Raw genomic sequence first — 26010 nt, forward strand, 5'->3', positions numbered from 1 at the left:
AAGCATAGGGCAAGGACCAGGGCACCTGGGTCCTCCTGCACACTTTTAGGTTCCCCAGACAGCACCAAGCAATGGCCAGTTGAAGCAGCCCAGGGATACTAGTGTGAGGACTATGCAAAACCCTCTGACTTGAAGGACACTGACCACTGAGCCCCATGTTCCAAGCAGCCCAGCTGCCTCCCCAGCACCAGGAGGAAACACAACAAGGAAGTCTTGGGAAGGCCCAGAATTTATTGTTTTTCAATACTAACAGGGGCTTTGCAGGACACGGGTCCAGGCTCCCCATATCCGACCAGGGCGTTGTCTCCACAGCTCTGGCCAGGGTGGCTGCTGCTCACCAAGGGGAGACCTTAGGCCTGATGAGTCCTGGTCTGTTATCTTCCTGACTCAAGGTGAAGCAAGGAGCTGCTCCCAACTGGGGCTGGGCAGAGTGCTGGGTGGCTGGTCCCCGGTGAGCAGGACTGGGGGGCAGGCCTCAGGAGGGATACAGTGGGCCTCATGCTCCACCAGGCCTGCAGGGCACTGGCAGCCAGGAACACAGGGCCTCACACAGTGGGCTTCCAGGTCTCCAAGGGGAACATGCTGGTTGAAGCAGGTGCGGGGACAGGGTGGGCCACACTCATCAAACACAAATCCACGGTCCAGGGGGCAGCCCATCACTGCAGGCAGAGTGGAAAGCAGGGTCACAGGGATCCCCAACACTGCTTCAGTTGTATGCCCCCTCCTTGATGGCCTGTAAGTATCGACCCCATCTGGGCTGAGCTTTGGGCTACCCTTCTTTGCACTGTCCCTTCCCCCAATGCTGGGCATCACCTCCTCACCACAGAGTGTAGGGCCCCGCCAGGCAGGTGTCACCCCTGCCTGGCGACAGTGGCTGGCATAGGCTTCCAAAACGTCACAGAGGCAGGTGTCAGCTGAGGAGCCAGGGCCACAGGCACATAGGTCATACACACAGGCAGCAAAGAAGGGCTCCGGTGGCACCACAGCATGGCAGCGATGGAATGGGGAGGACCTCAGCAGCCCACACCGGGCATTGGCCTCACGCCTGGCACGGTAACCTGCTGCCCGGCATGGATCCACTTCCTGGCCTGCAGAACAAGGCCGGCCAGGCCTTGGCCCCTCTGGAACCTAGGTGGGGAGAACAACCTTGAGGTGAGCCTTGATCTTTGCATGTGGGGCCTTTGAAGCTCTTCCCAGACAGTCATTTGTTTTAACCTCAAAAATCTCCAATAAAAGCAAAGGAAGCACTGTTTACCTTCTCCTTGACCTCATATTACAGATGAAAGACCAAGGCCCACAGTAAGTGAGCAACTTTTTCAAGGTCAGCCTTTCACAGGTTCTGGCTCCTGTGCCACTCACCTGCCAGCTGTTCCCAAATGCAGCTTCTGTAGGCAGGAGCAGCCCGTCAGGGCCCTGCAGATCATCCTGGGCAAAGCCATTGAAGTTCCCACAAAGTCCACAAGTCTGGCCCCGGTAGGAGCCTGGCACGCTCACCTCCACCTGGGACTGCCCATCCCACAGTACCTGTGCAGAGAGGCCTGGGACTGGGAAATGGGGAAGGAGAAGGACCCCCAAAAGCCCAGGTTCATCATGGTCCCATGCACTGAGCTGGCACACCCTGTGCAATAGCAGAGGAAGATAAACAAGTGCAGACTCCCCATGGAGAGGATGTTGCCTTGGCCTGGGCCAAGTTGGCACATGTGGTGCATCCCAGGGCAAACACGACAGGAAGTGCTGCCATGGCTTCCATCTGTATCCCTAAACTGGGCCCAAGGTGGAATGCAGCCTACTTCCAAAGATTCGCAGTCTCCTGGGCACTCGGGCCTTACACAAGACAGAGCACAATTGAGTCTGGATCAGAAGTGCACACAGCTTGATTTTAAGAATTTATAAGCTGTGCTTCTGGCCAGGGGCAGGGAACAAGTTTCTCTTCCACATAGGAATCAGGAGGAACCTCAGATACCTCCTAGGAGACCTTGGTTGACATCCTCCCGACCCCTAGGAACCCCATTCTCACACTTGAGAAAACTGAGGTACAGAGAAGGTTGGTAGTAGCTCAAGAGCCCCAGTGTAGTAGTGGCTGAGCCAAGATTAAAACTAGGCGCTGAACTCCTCTGGCTGCCCCCAGAGGTCTCTGTGCCCGATTTCTTTCCTGGGAATCCAGCAGAACTCTCCCACCTCCACTACCTCATTAGGTCCAGGATGTAAGGGCACTCCCACTCCCTCTACAGATACAGAAACTTTAACAGGCCCAAGACTCCCCAGCCCTGGGTTTGGAAGCAGAGCCCCAACCAGCTTTCTCCCTTTTGCCACACCTTGAGCCCAGGCTGGGTGTGCAGGATCACAGAGCGTCCCCACAGCTCCACATACAGCAGAGGCTCCTGCAGGAAGGGCAAGGCCACTGGGCTGCCATCCACCTGTAGAAAAGGCCAAAGTGGAATAGAGAGGTGCACCGCACAGGTCCAGCTTGCCCTGGGTCTTCTGCTCACCATGACTGTCTTGCCGTGCAGCAGCTGCACAACCACATCTCCCAACAGCACTGCCACCTCTTGGGTCCAGGCCACACCTCTACGGCCCCGGTCATTGTTGGTCACATGCACACTATGGGGAAAAAAGGTCAGTGTGACAAAGTTCAGCTAGGTCGTGTGTAGGGGTAAAGGGAAGGGAGAGGAGGTGCGCACCTGAAGTCCCCGCCATGGCAGTCTTTGGCCAGCACATAGCTGCAGCTGCCCTGGAAGTGCAGCAGGCGGCCGTCGAAGGTGCGGTAGTGGGGGTCTCCGAAGGCCATGCAGGAAGCGGGCCGGGGTAGGCAGCGAGGGCAGCAACTGCCAGGACTCAGGGCAGGGGCCTCGTCCTGGCCTCAGCCCCAGACACCGTCAGACCCGGGGAGCTCCAGCCCACGCTCTGGGAGGCCACCCCATCGCCCAGCCTCTCTCACGCCTGCTCCCGGGCTCACTGCGAGCGGACTCAGGGCACCACCTGGTGGCCACTCCAGGAACAGCACCTTCCCTCCTACCCGTCGGCTCCCAGACCCAGTGAAAACTCAGCCCCCCAGTCTCCACCCCTGTCGCCCTAGGATGGCAGTGCCAGGTGCAACCTTGCCTCCACTGCCTCAACCGCAGCACTCACCTGGCCACAAGAAAGCGGTGGACAGCGCTGGCTCTGGCAGCGCACAGTGCCAGCCACGCAAGAGCAGCTGGTGCAGGTGTCCACTGCCCAGTGCTCCCCGACAGCCACCTGACGGCCCTGGTGGACACACGACTGGGTGGGAGCTGAAGGGACAAGAGACACGATGGGTTGGCACCTCCTCCATACATGCGCCAGGTCTCTCTTCCCCCTCCCCATCTTTCTGGCCCCTCACCTTGGCATTGCTCACAGCAGCTGCCAGGCTTGGGCACTTTCAGCCAGCCATGGGGACAGGAAAGGGCCTGGCACTCCTCGAGGTGACATTCCACATGACCCCGCTGCAGACAACATCCTTGCTGTAGGCATTTTCTGCAAGACCTGGAGTCCCTGGCCTCACATTTCTGGGGGCCTCCTAGGCAGCAGCCCCTTCTGGCTGCCTACCTCTACCCCACAAGAACACCCATACTGTGATCCAAGCAGGGAATAAAATCCAGCCCTCAACTCCTTACCCCAGCACAGAGATGCCTCAGCCCCTCAAAGACCCCATATTTGCTGATGGATGCCCTGCGCTCTTCTCTGGGTCTATCTATATGGACCACCCCTCCCCCACCACATCTTCTCCCAGGTTACTTGGCAGGTGCAAGCAATGCAGGCGTTGCTGGGGTCCCGCCAGCTCTCTCCATCGGCCACTCTCCGGCCACTGGCCTCTACCACACATTCTAAGGAGAAATGAATGGGAGCCATCCAGCTGTGCCCTCCCTCCCTGGAGCTCACTCTGAGCATCTGGGTAGGGAAGTGCCCACCCGATTCTACCAGCACCTTGGTGGTGCTGATTTCCTCAATCAATATGCAGAAAGCTGGATGTCATTAGGGCCAGAGGCCCAAACGGCCAGAGCCTGGAACCCTTTTCTGGACCAGCTGCTAGATCCACAGTGCAGTGTCCTGTTAGTGACCTGAGGTTCCTGAGATCTTGGAAAAGCCTCAGGCCAGGACTTGAGAATCCAGACTTCATCCCCCACCTCCCTCTGCCTCATGGGTCTCTTCTCCACCCCAACATATAGCCTCTCCATTTCTACAACAGAATAAAACCTGAGTGCAGACCCCAAGCCACCTCCTGAATGTCGCCACCTCCCATGTCTCTCCTGGGATCCTTTCTGAGGGTGAGGCCAAGGTTGGTCACTTACCCTGGCACACAGGGCAGCAGCTCCCTGGGGGAATATGATGCTCCAACAGGGGACAGCTGAGCTGAGGACAGGCCCGGTGAGTGCAGAGCCATGTCAGGTCCTGTTCATTGTCATGTGAACACAGTGGGTAGAGCACAGCAGAGTTGGCAGGACATAGTTACGAGTAGGATGTGGGTGAGATGTGACATTCAGGACAAATGGGCAAAGTTCAGGTGAGCCCTCAGACCACAGAGGAGGATGGGATTCTGAGCCCCTAGGGCAGGAGGCCTCACCTGGCACTGGCAGGTGTAGCAGGGGTCTAGTGGGGCCAGCTCAGAGCCCAGCAGGCCCTCTGTGCAGTTACTCAGCGCCTCTGTGAAGACAAGACCCAGTAGGGGGATGAAAGGGTCGGGGGCAGGGACTGCTACCCTAGCTTTCTCCAGAGTTCTTGGGCCCAACGTGTACTTACTAGCATTTTGACTCCAGGGAGGATAAATGTGATTTCCTTTAGCTCAGCAAAGAAAAGTTTGGTCTTTCTAAAGGAATTTTGCCAGGTATCAAGATGGGAACCCTGAAAACTGATAGTATGACTCCTTCAGCCTGAGGTCACTAGGAACAGCCAGACTTCTGGACTTGCTCTCTGTTACTTCCTTTTATATAATTTGGCTCAAACAGAATAACAACCATAAAGAGCCAGACTTCCCAGGTTCTATTCCTGTCTCCAGCACTCAATTCCTGTGCCATTTTCAGGCAAATTAATCAACCTCTCAAGGCCTCAGTTTCTTCATCTGTAAAAAGGTAATTGTGAAAATTAAATGAAATAGTGTTCATTAGAAGCCCTATGTGCAGTGTGTGGCATGCATTAGGTGCTTAACAAATGATCCTTCTTCTAATCTCCGGAAGTATTATCCACTTCTAACTCTAGCAAGTATTTTAAGAATAGTTCTCCCTGATGGATGGTGGTGATAGGTGCATAATTATGAATATTTTTAACATCACTGAACTATACACTTAAATATAGTTAAGGTAGTAAATTATACATTATATGTATTTTGCCACAATAAGAAATTATAAAAAAGGGAGGAGAATGTGGTCCTCATCCTATAAAGCACATTTTATATATGTGGGATCACATTAGCCTGCCTTGCAAAGCTAGGTTATCATTTCAAAGCTGGTATACTAACAGATGCTGAAAAAATATTGCTTTCACAACAAATATGTAATGGCTGTGTCAGGTAAACTGCAAGGATTAAATCCAGGAAATAAATCCAAGAAATAATTTGACTGTCTTTCTTTTGGGGGTGGTACTGGGGATTAAATCCAGGAGTGCTCTCTGCCAAACTACATCTCCAGCCCTTTTTACTTTTTATTTTGAGACAGGATCTAACTAAATTGCTGAGGGTCTCACTAAATTTCTGAGGTTGGCCTCAAACTTGTGATCCTCCTGTCTCAGCCTCCTGAGTTGCTGAGATTATAGGTATGTACCACTGCACCAGACCAATTTGACTATCTTTTTGTATTTGAATGAATAACATTTCTTTATTCTTCCTCCCAATATTTATAAGTCATTATTCCAAAAAGAAAGACAAGGAGGGAGGGACAGACAGAACAGAAAACAGAATAGCTCCCTCCACCCCTGAGACTGACCATTCAATGTCCCTGCTGGTCCTCACCTCACAACCTGCAAGGAGTCAGCAACTAGCCCAACTGCCACCCTGCAGCACCACCTGCTGGGCAAGAAGCTGTACTAATTGCACTCCACTTGAGAGCTGCAAGGGGCCATAGCCAGCTTCCCTCTCTCCCCTTGGGGCTGTGCAGACCACACGCGCCAGTGCAAGGCTTACAGAACAGTCCCCTGGAGCCAGGAAAGGGTGGGAAGGGGCAGGGGAGGAGAGCTGGCTAGCTGTTCCAGCATCAACGTGGGGTGGCTGCACTTCCCTCATCTACTTCCGTCTCCCGGGACTCACGGGCACAGGTGGGGCAGCAGTGCTGGGCATCAGGGGGCAGAAGCTGGCTAGGTGGGCAGCCCAGCAGGCTGGGACACTGCTGCCGGCGACAGTGAAGGCTGGGAGGCCCCTCAGGCTGTGACTACAACAAGAATGAATGAGCCGGAAGTGGGTCCCAGGCCATGAAAGTCAAGAGCCACCCCCTTCCCTGGTCTCCGGGTACCCCATCTGCTTGCTGTGCCATTCTCCAGGCTGTGGGTGGCCCAATCTGAAGAGAGTGTCTCCCTAAACTAGCCCCCTCACCCGTGTCCTAATTCCCAGAGGTGATGTCCCTTCCCCTTTTCAGTCACTTGGGCCTGAACCCTCATGTGACTTTTGACCTTCTGTCCTCTCATGCCACCCCCTCCCCATCTCTACTTCCTCTCTCCTGATCTATGACATCATTCACCTTCCACAGCTCACCATTACCTTTCGATGCATTTGCACTCCAGTTGGCCCTTCCGCGCCCTCTACCCCCCCACCCCACAGTCTGTCCAGGAGCGCTTGCGCACTGCTCACTCCACACTCAGGCCCTGCGCCCTGTGTCTTGACCCAAACTTCTGGTCCCACTGGCCCAAACCCTGCCTCAGCTCCTGGCCTCAGGGTCACACTCCTGTCTTGGACTCCCATGGTGCCTGCTCCATGCAATATCCAGCTTGGCTGGGCCTCCCCAGGATGCCCCCAGCCCTCAGCTCCACCCGTCCTACCTCACAGATGCACAATTCGCAGGGGTCAGCCCCTGGCTGGAAGCTCTCCCCAGGCTCATACTTCCGACCGTCATGCACACAGTCTTGGGGGTGGGGTAAGAGAGAGCAGGGAGTTTTCAGGCTGGCATCATGCCAGGATGGGGTTATCCTCCCTCCAGGTCCCCCTCACCAGGAACTGGGGTGAATGTAAATAGGGAACCACTTCTCCTGGAGCCACCCCCTCTGCTGCCCAGTCCAGCACACAGGGAGGTATGACCACCATGATCCCTCCCTGTCCCAGGCTCCTAGTACCAGAGCAACGAGGGCAGCAGTCAGTGGGCCCCCGGTGGGGCTGGGCGCAGGAGCTGACACACTGGACACTGGCACAAGTGACGATACCCTCATGACACATGCAGGAGGAGCAGGGGCTGTTGGGGGGCACCCAGCTACTGCCTTCAGGGTGCTCCTCCCCGTGAGCGAGGCAGCCTGCAGTCCCAGGTGGACAGGAATAAGCTTTGAGTCTGAGATCTGAACATCTGCCCTTGTCTACCACCCCTGTGGTCCCCAGGGCATGTGGGCACTAGGAAGGGGTCTACAGGGATGTAGCAGGGAGATGCACAGGGGCAGAATTCCCATCTGTGTGGAGGGGTCAGAGCACCTGGGTTCTAATCCTGTTCTGTTTCTGCTTGCTAGAACAAGCTGCAAGCAGCAGGCACTGTCTAGCATGGGCAGCACTGGCATACAGCAGGTGGGTAATATATGCATTTGGAATGAATGAACAGCTCTGTCAATGACCATGTGCCTCAGGTAACTCCAGGCCTCCGTCTCCCCTATATTAAATGGGATTGCACCTGTCCTGCCGTCCTGTCCTCTGGGGGCAAGTGGGGCTGCTGTGCTGGCTTTGTGTGAACTACACCATGCTGAGCAGTGTCTGGGTGAGGGGCAGCAGGCAAGCTAAGAAAGGCTCATGTTCCTAGCTAGGATGTGTATCTCGACTCTGCTACCTACTCACCCCAGTGACCATAGGCAAGTGTGTTAGCTCTGTATACTCCTATTTTCTTTCTTTCTTTCTGGGGATTGAACCCAGGGCCTTGCGCATGTGAGGCAAGCACTCTACCAACTGAGCTATATCCCCAGCCCTGTACCTCTGTTTTCTTGTCTGTAAAATAGATGTAATGACAGCACTTATCTGGGAAGATTCTGAGGAAATGAGATAATAGTAGTAAAGTGCTTGCTCAGAGCCTGGCACATGGTACATGCTCAATAAATGTCAATTATCATGATTATTATTATGAATGGGGTGTGGTTAGGAAGAGGGGCAGCTTCAGGGAAATCTAATGAGCACCTGGAAGGGTGGTCTGGGCAGGGAGAGGGAGGAAGAGCTGAGGTGGACTAGGATGACAGTCAAGGGCAGAGGCAAGAGAGGGACAGAAGGTGGACAGGGAGGTGGGAAGGCAGCAGAAGAGCTGAGGGCAGAGTGGGGGGCAGATGGAGGGATACAGGGTGAGGGGCTGAAACGTGGGGCAGCCCCGAGGGCCAGGCATACCTCTGCAGCGAGGGCAGCAGCTCCCTGGCTCTGTGACCTGTAACAGGCAGGGCAGGGGTGGGCACTGCAGCTGCACACAGCTGACCTGGCCAGCCTGCAGGAGATGCAGAATCAGAGGTTTGCCACCAAGACCTGGAGGCGCGGTGGCCCAGCCTCGCCCAGCACCTTCCCAAATCCCTGCTGTACCTGACAGCGACACTGCTCACAGCTGCCTGAAGGCCCCTCAAACTCCTCCCCATCCTGGTACTCCTGGCCTTGAGAGAGGCAGCCTGTGGGGGACACACTTCCTGGGTGGGGGCCTGTGCCACCCTGCCCTGCCCAACCCCAGGCCTGCAGACATGGAGGGAAGGAAGAGGGGGCCCCAACACATGGAAGGGGACTCACTATGGCAAACAGGGCAGAAGCAGGGTCCTGGAGAGGGGTGCGTGCAGAGAACCGGGGAACATGGCTTCTTCTTGCAATGCATGGAACCTTCCTGGGAGAGAGAGGCCATGCTGCCACATCTGACCCCCAAGTCACTCCATTGCACCTTCAGACTAGGCTGTGCTGCCCTTTGGCAGGTGCTCCTACTAAACCTGCCAGGCCCCAACCCCCCTCCCTGGCCCAGGAAACCTAAGCCCAACTGTGTCCCCAAGACACTGCAGGCAGAGGGAACTACTTGTGGCCTGGGTGGAGATAACCCCTTCCAAAAAGGATAAGAGATAAAGGTTACCAAGTCCCCAGAGGCACTGCTTCACCTGGCAGGTGCAGAGGGAGCAGGTGGGATCAAGTGGATCAGGAAGGGTTTCTCCAAGGGCAGCAGTGACCCCATGGTAGAAGCATCCTGGCAGAGTGGGGAACACAATGGGAAGGCCGCCATCAACGGAGTCCTCTGCTGTCACATGCACACACACACACACACACACAGCCACACCTGGGGGCCTCCCTCAAAGCTTAGGGAGAGATCAGTGTGGCTAGGAGAGGAGGAAAGTAAGGGATGTGGAGGACAGCCATCAGCTAGGCTGCAGATGGCAAGATTTGCATGCTCCTGCACGTTTCAGACCCAAAGACTGAAGAAGCAGAGGGGAGAGGTGAGCTGAAAGACTGCTGAGAACTTCCTGTCCACACAGGAGGAAGACATGTGGCACAGGCACACTAGATGTGGGACAGGTGGGCCAGGCCAGGCAGGGTAGGCTAAGGAAGCCACCCTCCTGATTGGTGACTCCAGGGCAAGCAATGGGAGCCATCAAACGATTTGAGTAGGGCCTCGTGGCATTTTAGGAAGAGAGCAAGACAGTTGGAGAGTCTTTCAGTATGGAAGCCAAAGGACCAGGTATTTGGTGTGACAATCTGGTGTGAGTGTGGATATGGTGTGAGAGGAGTCCAGTGAGAGTGTGTGTGTGTGTGTGTGTGTGTGTGTGTGTGTGTGTGTATCAGGGGAAGGCTGATGGGGCTCAGCTGGGTGGCAAAGCTCCGGACTTCTGGCAACCAGGGCCCTGGGGAGCCCTAGCAGGAGGTATGGCAGGTGTGGACCTACCCTGACATGTTGGGCAGCAGCGCCCAGGTGGGGTGAGTGGGTGGCTGCAACCCAGAGGCTCACAGGGCTGGTGGCTGCAGGTCACAAATCCTCCCAGGCAGGTGCACAGGTTGCAGGGCTCTCGGGGATCTGGGAATTCCTGGAGACTCAGGTAGGACTCCCCCAGGTACTCACAGCCTTCCAGAGAGGAGAGAGAGAGGGGTGAGTATGGGCAGAAAGGGATGAGAGGAAAGCCAGTTACTTGGTTTTGATCTTGGGTCTAGCAGGGGCCAAGTCCTCAAAGACCTGGTACTAGGAGGAAGGCAGGGGACCAGTCCAGGCCAGGAGGCAAAGGAACCACAAGGGGACAGGTGGGTTTGGACTAGACAGCCTGTAAGAAAGTCCCCTGTCCATCTATAGGAGAAAGCCCAGGAGGATCTGTTCCTGAGATAAACACTCAGCAGGCCACTGGCAGAGAGCTGGGAGTAGCCCAAGTGGGTTAGGTGGTGGAGGCCCAGGGTATCCCCTTTCCATTGCTGTTTCAAGCCCTCTTGTTACTCAAGGAGGGTAATGGGGCCCCAGGGTGTGGTCAGCCTGTGCTGGGCTCCTCTCTGATGCTGACTCACAGCCCTTTTTAAAAGGAGAGGGTGAGCTAGGCATGGTGGCTCATGCTTACAATTCCAGCAGCACTGGAACCTGAAGCATGGGTATCACAAGTTCAAAGCCAGCCTCAAAAACTTAGTGAGGCCCTAAGTAACTTAGCAAGACCCTGTCTCAAAATAAAAGGGCTGGTGATGTGGCTCAGTGGTTAAGCACCACTGGGTTTAATCCCTGGTTCAAAAAAAAAAAGGAGAGTGAGCCTGAATCTCAGGCTCTAGTCTTGACAGGAAAAACTATCTAACTAGAATCTAACAATATTATATTTTAATTGTATTCATGTACTGTATGATATAACTCCTTTCTAAATAAATTTAAATTAATAAGTGAGTTCATTTGAAGAAAAGTATTAAATAAACTACAGTTGGTAGGAGGTGTATAGCAAAAATTTCTAAGCTAGTACAAAGACTTGGGAACTGGATCTGGTTCAACTCTTTTTTACAGGAGTTAAAAATTAGGCTTGGAGGGTGGTGGTAGTGCTGGAATTGTGGCTCAGTGGTACAGCACTTATGAGGCACTGGGTTCAATCCTGAGCAGTACATAAAAATAAATAAATAAAGTAAAGGTATTGTGTCCATCTACAACTAAAAATATTTTTTAAAAAGAAAAAAAAGAGGCTGGGCATGGTGGCTCAGGCCTATAATCCCAGCAACTTGAGAGGCTGAGGCAGGAGGATCTCAAGTTCAAAGCCTCAGCAATGGTGAGGTACTATGCAACTCAGTGAGACCCTGTCTCTAAATAAAATACAAAAAAGGTCTGGGGATGTGGCTCAGTGGTTGAGTGCCCCTGAGTTCAATCTCACACCCCCCCCCCCAAAAAAAAAAAAAAAAAAAAGGGAAAGAAAAGAAATTAGGCCCAGGGAAATTTTTTAACTTGCCCAAGATCACACAAACACACAGTATCAAAGACAAGAGCAAATACAGACTTTAGTCTAGGACGTTCACTCTCTGAGGCTCCCTCTTCTCCCCCATCTCCCTATACAAGGTCTCACTCTATTGCCTAGGATGGTCTCAACTCAAGGGTTCAAGTGATCCTCCTGCCTAGAGTAGCTGGGCTACAGTCCTGCATCTGACTCAGAGCCTTTTTCTTTCTGTAAAAAAGTATTCTAGGTCTTCCCAAGAATGCTGGCCCAGCTCTCCAGTCCTCCCCTGGCTCCCCTCAGTCCCTATCACCTGCCTCTCACCATCACAGACAGGGCAGCAGTCGTCCCTGGCGGGGAAGGGGCACTGTGCTGGGGCACAAACCCTGGGCTCGCAACTGACGCTGCCCTCCCAGCAGAGGCACGTGTGGCAAGCAACGCTGGGCGATGGGAAGCGCTCCCCGCTGGCGAACTCCTTCCCCTGGTACAGGCAGCCTAGGGAGAAGGGCGAGGGCTGGGCTGGGGGGCGGTGGGCAGCTAGCTCCCAGGCCCTGATGAAGGACAATAGTCCTTACTGTGTGCGGGTGTGAGTGTGTGTGTGTGTGTGTGTGAGAGAGAGAGAGAGAGAGAGAGAGAGAGAGAGAGAGAGAGAGAGAGAGGGATGGAACACTGGGCCTCCTGCATCATAGGCAAGCGCTCTGCCGCTGAGCTACACCCCCAGCCCTCCTACATTCCTATTGAGAACCCCAGTGTGGGAGGCCGGGTGGTGGAGGGAGATCCGGGTGGCATCGAGGGCTGAGCAGGGGGCGCCAAGCAAAGGGCGCGGGAGTGGCCGGTGCAGGCAGTGGCCAGGAGATGAGGCCGCTGCCCAGTCTGGAGGAGACGCCCAGGCGGTACCATCGCAAGAAGGGCAGCAGGGTCCCTGGCGTGGATGGGCGCAGAGCGCTGGCAGGCAGGGCAGACGCTGGCAGGACACCGAGCCATCGAGGCAGAGGCAGCGGCGGCAGGGGTCGCTGGGCGGGGAGAAGTGTTCCTGGTGGCGGGCGGGGACAGTGAACCCGGGCCACATGCAGCCGGCGGGAGAAGCTGCGGGTCGAGAAATTGCAAGAAGAGCGTCCAGGGAGGGGGCGCCAAGGGCCCCTGGGGAGCAGCGGCTGAAGAGTGTGGTTCCTACCCGGGCACTGCGGGCAGCAGTCTCCCTGTGGCAGGACGGGCTCTGGACAGGGCAGTGGCGGGCAGCGGCGGGCCAGGCACTGCACGTTGCCTCCCTGCAGATGATGCCAGCCCAGTGAGTGGGAGGAGGCCAGGGAGACCTCCACCCCTTTCCACCCCATCTCGTGGACCCCTCCTGACTTCCCCAAGTCCCACCTCCACTCTACCGTTGCTCCTCTTTTCTGTCACACTCACCAGGCAGTGACACAAACGGCAGGGGTCAGAAGGGTGAGGGAAATCTGCTCCGTTGGGGTACTCTTTCCCGCCATAGGCACAGCCTAGGGAAGGGGCAGCTATAGGTCTGGGGGAGGCTCTGCTGCGCCCAGGCCTAAATGCCTGTCTGGTGGGGCAGAGCCGTACCAGAAGCACCCCCTCCGGATCCCATTGATCTCACCACTGCAGTTGTTCTGGCAGCAGGTACCAGGCAGCGGGTGGGCACAGGGGGCCCTGGGGCAGGCCCGAGGCTGACAGAGGGCATGGCCTTCCTGACACTGGCACTCCTGGCAGGGGTCTCCAGGGTGGGAGAAGCTCTCACCATCCACAAACACCTGTTTCTCCAGGATGCAGTCTGGGCAGTATACAGTGGGGACAGGAACAGGGCAAAGGCTGACAGCACTAGGTACAGAAGAAAGCCCCTCTGCCCATGGAGTCCAGAGCCACTGGGAAAGTACCAGCTTGGGAGCTGCCCCCAAGGAGGGCGAGAAGGAAGAGGGCCTTGTGCACCTGTGCATGCATGTATATTGCTCCAAGCGTATGCTAGTGTGTGTGTGTGTGTGTGTGTGTGTGTGTGAGTGTGTGTGCATTTGAGCTTGTACCTGCAGGCAGTTTTGTCTCTGAGGGTGAAGAGGTGAAGAGCTTACACACATGTGCCTGGTTTGTGACACGCACCCTAGCACAGAATTCTCCATGCATGTAGAGATAATGTCCCACTGCACCCCAGCACCCAGTTTCCTACATGGCAGATGCAAACACTTGTTGCAGGACCCTGTTATTCAGGTGCATATGTGAGTATCTGAGAGGTGGGCATTGGAAGAGGAAGTGGACAAAGGGTTAATAAATCCCTACTTTCCACCCACCCACACCCTATAAGTTCCAGAGAATTCTTAGCTGAGTGGAACTAAAAATAGTTTAGAAAGCCATTGCTTTCAAAGACATCCATCAGGCTTATGGGACCATGAGCAATAAGCACATACCTGGACACTTGGGGCAGCACTGGCCGGGTCCACTCTGAGGCCTGGCACAGGTCATGGGAGGACAGTCGACCAAAGAGCACCTCACAGTCCCATCCTGGGAGCAGGGGAGAGGGCCATGGGGGCAGGCCCCAGGAGGGGCTCAGCAGGGCAGCACAAGCCTCAGCAGGTACCTCACAGCGGCAGGTGTGGCAAGGGCTGTCGGCATCCGTGAAGTTCAGCCCATTGGCATACACTTGGCCATGGTAGGTGCAGCTCTCACAGCTGGGGCAGCAGGCACCTGGCAGGGCAGGCTGGTCAGGGTGGGTTGGGCAAAGCAGGGGAAGAAAGCCAAGATCTGGGCAAGAGTACTCACCAGGAGGCTGGGTGGGGTGCTGGCAAGGGGCTGGGGGGCAGAGCACAGCCCTGCACACAGGCACCCCATCCTGGCAGGAGCAGGAAGTGCAGGGCTGACCATCGGGCTCCCACTGGACCCCCTCAGCAAACTCTTCTCCATCAAGCACACAGGCTACAGCAAGGGGGGCTGTCACCATGGCAACTGGAGGACCTCCCACCTATCTTGTCCTCACCAACCCACAGAGACCCTGGCTCATCACTGCCCACCCCCCCTTAGGCTCTGCACACTCTGGAATGATTAGTGGACCCTACCCCTTTACTGCAAAGAAGCAAGGTCCCTCTCCACTCCCCTGGAAGCAGCACCCTTGGCAGTTGCCAACCCCCTCCCCTGTGGCCCCGACACACACCTGGGCAGAGCTGGGGGCCAGAGGTAGGTGGGCCACAGGGAGCGACTGGGCACTCCTGCTCCTCACAGGAGACCTCACCAGCCTAGAAGGAAGGCCAGGTAAGAGGTCCTCAAGGAGTGAGACAGACCTGGGCAGGAGACAGGATTGCCCACCTGGCAAGAGCAGCGGACGCAGCGGCCACTCTCTTGGAGACTGAAAGTCTCCTGGCTCTGATACTGGTGTCCCTGGTACTCACAGCCTGGACAGGAGGACAGGAGGCTAAGAGGACAGGGCTGGCAGCTGAGGGAGAAACCTCATGCTACCCCAAGGCATCCATTCCCCCCTCTGACAAAGAACACACAGCCATGTCTTCCTGGAGACCCTGCCATCACCCCCTTCATACCACAGCATCACTTTGCCATGAGAAGGTGAGGTGGGAACTCTCCTGAGCGGGTACAAGGGAAGTGAAGTCCACCCACCTAGGAACTTCTCTGCAGCCAGTGCCTTCCCCTCCCATGGTCACCCCAGGCCCTACTCACTGTCACAGACTGGACAGCACTGCCCAGGGATCCTGCCTGGGTGTCTGCAGGGCACGGGCGGGCAGGGCAGAGGCTCACACTGGACACTCCCATTCTGCCAATAGGGTCTGGTCAGCAGGCAGCAGGCAGGCCAGGAAGCCAGGCCCTCCCTGCTAGGAAGCCACACTCACAGCACAGCGGCACTGCAAGCAGGGGTCCCTGGAGCCTACTGGCTCCCCGCTGCGGTGCTCCCGCCCATTTAGGAAACAGCCTGCAGAGAAGAGGTGCCCAGACTGCTCAGGGTCCCCTCCCAGCCTCACTCCTGGCCTTCATGGGAGACCCGAGCTGGGCGGGCTATCAGCTTTCTGAGCCCCTCTGGGCTCAGCACCCTGTTCCACCCACCAACTCACCATCACACACTGGGCAGCAGGTGCCTGGGAGGGGCCGGGCAGGGTATGGGCACAGGCTGGTACATTCTCGCTGGCGGCACTGGATGTGGCCCTCCTGGTAGAGGACAGGATGAGCAGGGGAGAGCTGTCAGGGCTCAGCCACATGGCAGAAACAGCACTGGAGTTCCAGCCATTTGCCCATTGGAGGTTGTTATGGGTTGAACTGTCCCCAAAATGCAAGTACCTCAGAATGTGATCTTATTTGGAAATAGGGTTATAGATATAATTAGTTACAAAGAGGTTAGCCAGTATAGATGCACACATCTGTAATCCCAGGAAGGAGGCTGAGGCCAGAGGATTGCAAATTCAATGGTAGAGTGCCCTGGAATTCAATCCCCAGTTCCCCCAGCCCCCCAAAGAAAAAAACAACAAAGATGAGAGCATAATGGTAGGTGGGACCCTCACTATGAGTGGTGTCCTTATAAAACGGGAGAGTGCTAGAGTGCTTGCTTAGCATGTGTGAGGCACTGGGTTCGATTCTCAGCACCACATGTAAATAAGTAAATAAATAATAAAGGTCCATCAATAACTAAAATAAAAAGTAAAAAAAAGAAATCTCCAAATGTTTAAAAAAAGGGAGGGGGCGGGTAGTTTAGACCCAGACACACACACGGGGAGAATGCCATGAGATGAGGGCGGAGATTTGGGTGCTGTAGAAGCCAAGGACTGCCAGCTACCACCAGAAGCTAGGAGACAGGCATGAAGCAGATCCTCCTTCATAGCCCACTGAAAGGACCAACCCTGCTTACACCTTGATCTTGGATTTCTGGCCTCCAGAACTGTGGGAGAATAAATTTCTATTGCTTGGGCCACTCAGTTGGGGTTCTTTGTTACGGCAGCCCCAGGAAACTAATATGGTATAACCTAGTGTATTACTTAAGCACTCCGTGACTTGTTATACCTACCTGGAAAAAATAGACATACTTATGGTGGGATGAAATGAGAGAAGGGTTGGCGTGGTGTCCATGGCTGGAAGCTGCTGCTACATTCCTGGGGTCTATTTGCAACAGACACTATCCCTTCAATTCACTCTCCATCCCTGGGCTCTCTACTTTCAATCCCACCAGGGTATGGGCAGTTAATGACTCTTCTTACAGATGGCAAGGGCCCATGTGAACAGGGAGGGGGAGGACATGTTTCCAGTGGGGTTGAGCACTCCAGTGGCCTTCACAATGGAGTCCTACTCTTTAGCAGGCCATAGGAAACTCTGGCCCTGGCTCCGGTCCCCATGAGACAACCCTCCTCTGTGTACCTGCCTGACGTTAGTGCCTACGGGTCCCTAGCTTCATGCCACCTGCCCTTAATTCCCTATTCCACTTTCCCCTCCTCAAATCTGACTCATCCTGTAATGTCTAGGCAAATACCATCCCTTCCATGAAGTTGTTCTAGATCTGTGCTGCCCAAGAGCAATGTAATGCAAGCCATGTAGGTCATGTTAAATTCTCTCAGAGCCAACTTTTAAAAAAATAAAAAAAGAAATAGAGAAAATAAATTTTAATAATATATTCAATTTATCTAATATATTCAAAATATTATTTCAACACATGTTCATGAGCTATTTTACATTTTGTTTTATCTTAATACATCTTTGGAATTGATGTGCCTTGCACACTTACCTCATCTCAATTTTGACCAGCCACATTTCAAGGGCTCAGGGGACACATGCAGCAGTGGCTATGGAACTGGGTGCCAAAGTCAAACTGTGCTTCTCCCTCAGGGAGTTTCTGCCTGTCATACCTTGTCACCTCTCTCCCCTCCTTCTACCCCTGAGCTCCTTGAGTTAGGACAGATCACAAGCCCTGCCAGACACCTGTGCTTACAGCTGAGCACATAGGTGTGCATGTTAGGTCCTGGGCTCATAGCACCCAGGATTCAGTCTTCTCCATCACTGTCCCATCCCACTGCCCAGAGGATCTGTTCTGTGGACTGAAGTTGTGAGGGCAGGGTGGAGTGAGGGACAGCTCAGGTGTAGTCTTGGGACTCACCAGGCACTGGCAGATCTGGCAGGGGTCCCCAGGTGCAGTCCATTCTTGGCCATGGTCCCTGCGAGAGCCACCTTCTGTGCAGCCTGGGGCTGGGGACAGAGAGGCCTGGTGGGAGCTGGACTAGTACCTGGCATCAGCCTTCTCTCCCTCCTCTGCTCACATGCCTTCGCCAGACCAGGCCATGCCTTGGCCTAGACCCCAGGCAGGGTGAGGCCCCTTCCCTAGCCTACCCTTCCCCCGCCTCCCTTGGACAGCACAGGCACACCTACCTGCCCAGCTCACCCCTCTCTTTAACCTTGGTTATTTGTGCCTACATGCACAGTCCCACTAACATCCCCCCAACCCTGAGTGTCAGGTCCAAGTCTTCACTCACACTGTCCCCTCTTCCTGGAATGTCCTCTGCCTTTTGCCCATCACCCAGCTAACTGCTCTTTATCCTTAAGTGTTGCCTTAAGTAGCCTCTGGGATGCTTTCCTTCCTGTGTCCAGCTGGATTAGTTCTCCTTCCCCTGAGTTTCCTGGGTACCTGGCCCCAGCTTTTATTTCTGCTTTTATGACATTATTTTACAATATTGCTATATAACTCAGGTTTAGCCTCTAGTGGTCATCCCAGGGGACTGACCCCTTGACTTCTGTGTTGGGGTTCCCAAAGTAAAAAATCATGATCATTTATTATGCAACACTATGGGGTATAGAATATCATTACATACATCTTACAAATGGGGAAACTGAGGCACAGAGTCCCACAACCACTGTGTGACAATAGCAGGATTTGAGCTCAGGCATTGTTGCTCCAGAGCAGGCTTACACTGGCAATGCTCCCTCACTGGTCAAATCATAGAAGAAATGGTGTAATAGCCCTACTGGGGACTCCGTTAGGAAAGGGTCAGGGGCTCTCACCTTGGCAGGCTGGGCAGCAGTGTCCAGGCCTCAAGACTGGCTCAGGGCAGGGGCTGGGTGGGCACTTCAGGGGCACACAACGAACCAGGCTCCTCTGAAACACACCAATGGCTGTAACTCCACCAGACCTGGCTCCCAGAGCAGGTGTGGTAGGCAGGTGTTGGGCAGGGATGGAGGGAGAACTTTGGTGGCACAAGCTCTCAAAAGGCATGCGAGGGACTGACAGAGTGTTTGACATGGTCCAAGGTGGGGCAGGGTTGTCCAAAAAAGAGCAGACCTTGCAGAGGTGGCAGGGGACTCACCTGGCAGGAGCACTGGAGACAGGGATTGGAGCTGGGCAGGAAGCTGGCCCCCTCCTCATACAGCTGTCCCTCATACTCACAGCCTGAGGAGGGTTGCCAGGATGATAGATGGGTCATTAGAGAGCAGGGAGGGTAGACATCCCCCCAAGGGAAGGCATGACCCCAGGTAGGTACTGGACTACTGGGGCTGAGGGGGTGGAGCAGGCAGGGCAGGAAGTCACCTGGCCGGCAGACAGGGCAGCACTCTCCAGGTGGAGTGTAGCTCTCCAGGCAGTTGAGCTCAGAGCATGAAGGCCCCTGGCACCGCACGGTCCCTGCCTGTGGGCAGACACTGAGCCCTCCCTCCCTCCTCCCTCTCCACTGCCCAAGCTGGGTTACTCTGCTGACCTTGCAGGTCTAGCAGGCTTCAGGACCCATTGCCTGGGTAGAGGCAGCAGCCCTATCTGGCCCCAGATTGGCATGACATGGCCAGGCCTGGCTTGTGCTAAGCAGCAGGTATGTGGGTGGTGGCTGGGGCCAGGTGCTGATTCTCTTACCTGGCAGGTGCAGGTGACACAGGGCTCTGGTTGCCATGTTTCCCCAGCCCTGCGGCCCTCAGGGCAGCCTGCAAAACCAGGCCCAGGCCCACAAGTAAGAGACCCAGAGGACTGAGCACCATACCAAGGGAGCACCATTCAAGGCCCAGACTTCAGAGACTTTGATATTCATTGCACCTTTTCAGCAGATAGGAGTCAAGGGTCTGCCTCTAACATAATCAGTATATTTCTTCTATTTCACAGCAGATGGGAAGTGTGTCTTGAAAGCAGTGCCTTTTTTTTTTTCTTTCATCAAAAGCATCATGTAGGTTAACAGTGGCCCTGAGGCATCACATGCCCTGAAAGCTGTGTGTGTGCATCCTTTTCTTTGAGTTATACAATTTTATTCTTAAGGTGCTGGGGATGGAACCCAGGGCCTTGTGCGTGCCAGGCAAATGCTATACTACTGAGCTACACCAGTGTCCCTTTTCTTTGAGATCCATCAACTCCCAAGGCTTTAGTCCTTGGCTCTGGACAAAATTCTCAGGCTGCATTTCCAGCCCTCACTGCCCTTCCTTTCTCAATACCAGCTGAGACTTGTCTCTAGATAGGGTTGCTAGATAAAATAGAGGGCACTCAGTAACATTTGAGTTTCAGATAAATAACACATAAATTTTTAGTATAAGAATGTCTTAAATATTGCATGGGATATACTTATACTAAAAATTTAGGTGTTATTTTAAATTCAAATTGAGCAGTGAACACACACACACACACACACACACAAAGTGGATCAGATTTAACAAGGCATCCTATATTTTTTTATTTGCTGAGTCTGACAGCCTGTCCCCACTCTCTACTAGGAACCGGTGTCAACCCCTGTAGAGCTACTGCCTCCTCTTCCTTCCATCTCTCCTCATGTCACTAGACTACTGCTCTCCTAGTTTCCCAAGTTCAACCTCTGTTAATCCCTAGAATCCAACCAGTCATCAGTTCCTGCCCATCCTTTATAAACATAACCCTCTCCATAGCCTTCTGCCATACCTGACTCCATGCCTACACAATAGCCCTAACAGATCTGCCCCCGGCCCCATCTCTTCATCCAGCCCATACCAAATGAATATTCCCCAAACACTTCTTTGAACATGCCATACTCTGACTTTTTGGGCTTCAATGGCTCCCCATTGCCCCCTCCCACACTCACAAATGTCCATACTGTAAGGCTTTTAGCAGCCTGTTCCCATGAACCTTCACTGACTGATGTGTGCCTTAGACCTCTCCCCACTCAGTTCTTGTGTGCAAAGGGCCCTCAATTACTCCTCCTTATGGTGAAATCCCACTTTCTCTTGAAGATCAGCTCAGGCAACCCCTTGTCTATAAAGCCACCCTGACTGGCTGGTCTGTGTCCCTTCCTCTGGCAAACCATATTCTACCTTCTACACTACCTCTCATCTATTCATTGGATCTTAGATCTTGTGTAAAATTAAATATACATTTATCTTCTCAACTAGATTAGAAGCTCCCTAAGGACTGGAAAAAGGTCCAGTGCCTGTCTCCCTTATGGCTCTTTCCTGGGCCAGGGTCAGAGTCTGATGACTTGAGCACTGATCATTTACTTCTCTAGCACTGAGAGAGGGAGCTAGCTTACTCACGCCCAGATGGCAGACTACAGCTCTGGGGTCCCTAGAACATGTGCAGGAGGGACAACTGAGCCTGGCAGCAGGCTGACCTGGTTCACAGTGTGCACAGCATGCTCCTGGCTCAGGGCAAGGTCCTCTTGGGCATGGCCTCTGGGTACAGGTTATGGTTCCTTCCTGTGGGAAGCAGACTAGAGTGGCTGCAGGGCCTCCAGAACACCAACCTCTCCCCAGGCTAGGCTTGTCAGGGAGCAAGAGGATGAGTTGGCTTGGACAATACGGGTTTTACTCAGCTCAAAGGCAGAAAAGACATGCCTCAGCCCATCACCATCATCCTTGACCCCTGAGATCCCTCTCTTACAAGTGCCTGCAACTTCCCAGGAGTGAATATCCTAGGAAGGGAATAAAGAACCTTCGTACAACCTCCCCCCCTGGACCTTTCTCCCCCTCCCCTCCTCTCTTTACAGTCCTGGGAATTGGACCTAGGGGCACTCTACCTCTGAGCTACATCCCTAGCCCTTTATTTTTTATTTTGAGACAGGGTCTCACTAAGTTGCTCGGGCTGACCCTGAATGCAATCTGCCCGTCTTGGCCTCCTGAGTGGCTGGGATTAAAAGGTGTGTACCAATGTGCCTGCTAAGTGCTTTCACAGTGGAGGAGTGAGGAAGAAAAGGCTGAAAGATGATGGCTTCTGGAGCTGGGAGAGAAAGAACAGGCAGGCAGGGAAGGAAAGTGGAAGGGTGGGGACGATGAGGGTCACACAGAGGATAGAGTGAGGAAGGAAGACAGCCTCAGCCCACCACCATCCGCTATCCCCCATGCCACTGTTGGACAAGCCCAAATCAAAAGATTTGGGGGCCCCATCAAGTGCATGAGGATTGGCAGGGTGCAGTGACACATGCCTGTAATCCTAGTGGCTTGGGAGGCTGAGGCAGGAGGATCTCAAATTCAAAGCCAGCATGAGCAATTTAGTGAGGCCCTAAGCAGCTCAGTGAGACCCTGTCTCTAAATAAAATACAAAAAAGGGCTGAGGATGTGGCTTAGTGGTTAAACATCACTGAGTTCAATCCCTGCTTAAAAAAAAAAAAATAGTGTGTGAGGATTGAATTCCAGAAGCAGAACCACTCAGCAAAGTCTGGGGGAGGGGCAGGCAGAACCCGTCACCCAACATCCAGCTACCACTTTGTCAACAGATAGCTGAAGTGAGACAGACAAGTGAGAGGGTCAGGTTTGGGACAACTAGCTATGTCACAGGAACTCACCTGGCAGTGGCAGATGGTGCAGGTGTCTGGGGAGAAGGTCTCTCCATTGCTGTAGGTCTGACCATTGTGGTTGCAGGCTGAGGAGGGGACAGTGCCACCACTTAGGTACTCAACACTATCTCCAGGTCCTGAGGCAGCACCAGTAGGTGGATGGGGTGGCACTAACCATGACAATGGGGCAGGTTGGGCTGGGGACCACAGCGTGCAGCCCCATCCTGGCAGATGCAGGCCGTACAGGCATCAGGCTCCCAACGAGCCCCTTCAGGCCAGATGCGTCCCAGCCCCCAGCACTGGGAAGAGGCCAGATGGCACTCACAGGATTCTAGCCGCTTCACCCTTTCCTGCAAGTCCCTGTTCTGGGAGAAGAGAAGGGAAGGGGTAGCAGGCATTGGCTCAGCTTCCCCCATTTCTCATGGATTTGTGGGTACAGAAATTGAGGCAGGATAAGAAGGAAAATTGACAATTCCAGAGCAGAGGTCCCCCTCAATCAGCATTTAGCTCAAATAGTTCTCAGGAAACACAGAGCTCCCAAGTCCCTCCTTGGACAAAATGGGGACCTGTCCTCCACCCAATAGTTAAAGACTTCTTTACCCATCCAGAAGCTTCCCTGGTGATGCATTATATGTAGGAGGGATTCTTTAATATTTGCCAAACACATGAGAGACTGAAAATCTGGATGAACAAAACAAAGAACCTGCAGGTTCTTCATGAAAAAACAGATGTTAAGAACTATTTGGATAAGAACCACTCCATGGGCATTTAAACTTAAACTCTATTTTAGGGACCCCAGGCCACCCACACCCAAGCCCAGTCTCCTCCCCTGACTATGTAAAAGCCATACTACCCAATTCGCAGGGCCCTGCCCATCATACCTGCTCTCTGAGCTCCAGCACCTCAGCCTCTAGCTGTCCCAACCGCTCCTCCAAGGGCTGTCCAGCAAGGGCCAGGGAATGGGTGTGTGCCTGCTGCCTGTAGTCATGGATGTCAGCAAGCCCAAAGGGTTCCCTGGGGACAACATCACCTGAAGGACACAAGAATGAACTGTGGGCCTACAGGAGAGGGCTGGCAAGGTTTCCTGAGTTCTGTCCTCTGAGCCATGCAGGGGAGGAGGATCACCTCCTGAACTACACTCTGTCCATCATCTAAGGAAGGGGACGGAGACTATGGGGGTGTGGTAGTGAAAACTGGGGTGGGGACATGGGAGAAGGTGGAGGAACAAAAGTGGTCCAGACCAACTCTGCCTCCTAATTAGGTGTGACACCCAGGGATACTGATCTACTAGGGACACAGAGCGATCCAGACCTGGGCCTCCCTGCAGCCTGCCCTGAATCTCTGATGACTTTGTCATGGGGTGGGAATGTCAGGATCATCTATCATTTCTTGGGTCAAAGAAGATCTAGGGACCTGACATGTCATGCTGGAAAGGTCCAGGGCCAATGCAGACTCAAGTGCAGGATTGGGGATGCTAGACTCCTACAAGGGGGCTTCTGTAAGTAGCCATGATCTAGTAGGAGTCTTTTCATGAGAGCAGTCCCACCCTCCCCTGTCTGTCTACACCTGTCAAAAAAAAAAAAAAGGCACCACTGCAGGAAAGGTGCTTAGGGAGGGGCAGTTGTCCCCCCACCCCTGCCTGACTACTGTTTCACAGGCCTGTGGCAGAGGGTCTGGTGATCCCACAGGAAGCAAGGCCAGAAAGCAGGGCCTGGCTGCATTTCCTGAAGAATTTTGGGGAAGTGCCAGCAGGGTCTCCACTAGCCTCTAATACCCCAGGCCCAGTGAAGACAGACCTCCCTGGGTTTAGATGATGCTATGCCAGAGCAGTGGGGTGCGTCTCTAAATTCAGGCCTGGGGTGGGGAAGGCTGCTGGCACAATCTCACTTTGATCTCTCTCTTGAGTCAGGAAAGTAAGGAGGAGGCAGGGGGCAACATGCTGACTCCAGGGGTTGCTTCCCATAGACATCCAGGTGGGGAAGAGGGTGGGCAGTGGAGGGTCACCAGGAGGAGGTGAGAGAGGAAGAGCCTGAGGGAGGGGAGTGAACTTTCACAGCTCAGCTCGCTTGTGAGGCTAGTTTCTGGTGTCTGAAAGGGTTTCTCACTGGGTCTATGAGGCAAGGAAACAATGTCCCCCTACAGCCACTACCAAGCCAGAAGGGGATTCTAGTTCCAGACTGAACTTGCCTCTTTGTCCAAATTCCTTGGCTTGGTTAATGCCATCCCACCAATCCAGATACCTAAGCCAGAAATATGGAGCTCAGCATCCCTCTTTTATACCCCGCCCAAATCCCCCTAAAACATGCCCCTCCTTTCCTCTTCCCTCTGTCTCTACTGAGAGTCTAAAAATCTCCCTAGCTTCCAGCTAGCTGCTCCTCTCTCTCAGGTGACCTTCTGAATTACAAGTTGAAGTCTCTCAGCCAAAAGCTCAAATGTGACCTCTCACCAGCTCCACCCATCTTTCCAGCCTGCCCTGCTACTTACCCCTATCAGAGATTCTAAGCCCCCAGATTTACATCACCAGCACTCTCATGTTCTCATTTCCATCTCTTGTGCAGGTCATCTTGTCACTGGGAATGGCACTTTGTCTTGGCATGACCCCAAGACCCAACTTCCTTCCCATTCACACACCCACCATGTGGTCTTAGCATCTGAAACCTTCCACCCAAGCACGAGTTTATCCGGCTTCACCCTACCGCTATGGCTCTGCATCCCAGGCCACTCCTCCAGTCCTGCTTAAGCAGGCACAATAAGGGGGTCAGGAAGGCCCAAGGGCTCCTCTGGCGACCCCAGGTGAAGACAGGGCCAGTCCCTCACCTGGAGACACCTGCTGAAAGGGCTCCCAAGAGTGGCATAAACCTGGTTGCTCCCTTCTAAGCCTCCCCCTGTTCAGTCCCTGCAGAAAGCCCTCCATTCCTGCCTGTCCCCTGGCAGAGGGCCAGACTCAGAGTCAACTCCCATGGCCGAACTCCTTCCCCCACCCCCCACCCCGCTTCCTCATGACAAATAATTAACTTCAGACTAGCAGATTCAGGGCTGCCTCTCTCCCACCCCACCGCTGCCTGCAGGAACCCCTCTGCCCAGATAGCCGGAGGCCCTTTCCCATTCCTGGACTTCTGCCTTAGTCGCCGTCTCCCCAGCCCCCATCGCCCCACAGATGGGGAGGACAGAAAGGACCCAGGCTGGCCTGAGGGGCTCGCAGCCCGGCTGAGCAGGGAGGAGCAGCCCGGGCCCCAGAGCGTCCTGGAGGCTGGACGGAGCAAGAGGCGGGGGCATGCTGTGGTCCCCAGGTCCTTGGCTCCCAACTCACCTCCCGTGGCGACGCTGCCTGCAGTCAGTGCCAGGCTCCCGAGCTGCAGGACCAGGGGCAATAGCTCGGCCCCTGCCATGGCCATGCTCGCTCCTCCCGCCCAGCTCGGCTTGCCTTGCTGTCTACGGTCTCGGCTCAGCAGGCGCTGGGGGAGGCGGGGTGGGGAGACAGACCGCCTCCCACCCAGTCTTTGTTCAGGGAGGGCCCCTGGCTTCCATCATTCAGCCCCGTGGCGCCTGCTTCCCCGATGGGCACCTCGCCCAGGGGCCCCAACCGGGTCCTGACCCAGAGAGCAGACGCAGTCCCCAGTGGGGCGGGTGTGGGGGTGGGGAATGTCTCCTGTATGTGATCCAGAAGGAGACCCTGAACATAAACACAAAGTCACTGCTCCTGGGGCTGGGGCTGCCTGTCTCCCTGCCAGTGGAAACCTTCAGGGTTTCTCAGTTTAGCTTTGTCGCATCTCAGGAGTTTATGGGAAAAGCAGCTTGAGACCTGGGTTCA

At 54.4% G+C, this 26010-nt stretch overlaps 1 protein-coding gene across 1 annotated transcript; it reads right to left on the reverse strand.

Annotated features, from left to right (window-relative positions):
• Positions 1–381: 381 nt before the first annotated feature.
• Kcp (kielin cysteine rich BMP regulator) lies at positions 382–25613 on the reverse strand. The gene is made up of 40 exons (XM_027926296.2): positions 25510–25613; positions 23081–23229; positions 22375–22564; positions 22209–22285; positions 21039–21123; positions 18795–18877; positions 18493–18586; positions 17594–17676; positions 15570–15663; positions 15351–15430; positions 15181–15274; positions 14815–14900; positions 14663–14744; positions 14275–14427; positions 14093–14199; positions 13923–14016; positions 13124–13297; positions 12925–13007; positions 12692–12785; positions 12415–12603; positions 11842–12012; positions 10023–10199; positions 9244–9329; positions 8891–8981; positions 8693–8775; positions 8507–8600; positions 7273–7446; positions 6982–7064; positions 6257–6377; positions 4583–4662; positions 4311–4410; positions 3757–3845; positions 3362–3464; positions 3130–3272; positions 2682–2854; positions 2490–2601; positions 2316–2417; positions 1360–1524; positions 822–1128; positions 382–659 (listed from the first exon to the last, which is right to left on the reverse strand). Exons 1-40 carry the CDS (start codon positions 25592–25594, stop codon positions 388–390), a joined length of 4902 nt encoding a protein of 1633 aa, XP_027782097.2. The 5' UTR covers positions 25595–25613; the 3' UTR covers positions 382–387.
• Between the last annotated feature and the right edge of the window lie 397 nt (positions 25614–26010).

This window comes from Marmota flaviventris, chromosome 1 (assembly GCF_047511675.1).
Source record: "Marmota flaviventris isolate mMarFla1 chromosome 1, mMarFla1.hap1, whole genome shotgun sequence".
NCBI classification, from domain to species: domain Eukaryota; kingdom Metazoa; phylum Chordata; class Mammalia; order Rodentia; family Sciuridae; genus Marmota; species Marmota flaviventris.

Bases quoted from the DNA above. Each gene is read 5' to 3' on its own strand.
- Kcp (XM_027926296.2), bottom strand. From the start codon at position 25,594: ATGGCCATGGCAGGGGCCGAGCTATTGCCCCTGGTCCTGCAGCTCGGG. The intron at 22,286-22,374 runs GTTAGTGCCACC...TCCCCTCCTCAG, and splicing joins CAACCTGCCCCATTGTCATG to CCTGCAACCACAATGGTCAG. The intron at 6,378-6,981 runs GTAGGACGGGTG...TTCTTGTTGTAG, and splicing joins GCGAATTGTGCATCTGTGAG to TCACAGCCTGAGGGGCCTCC.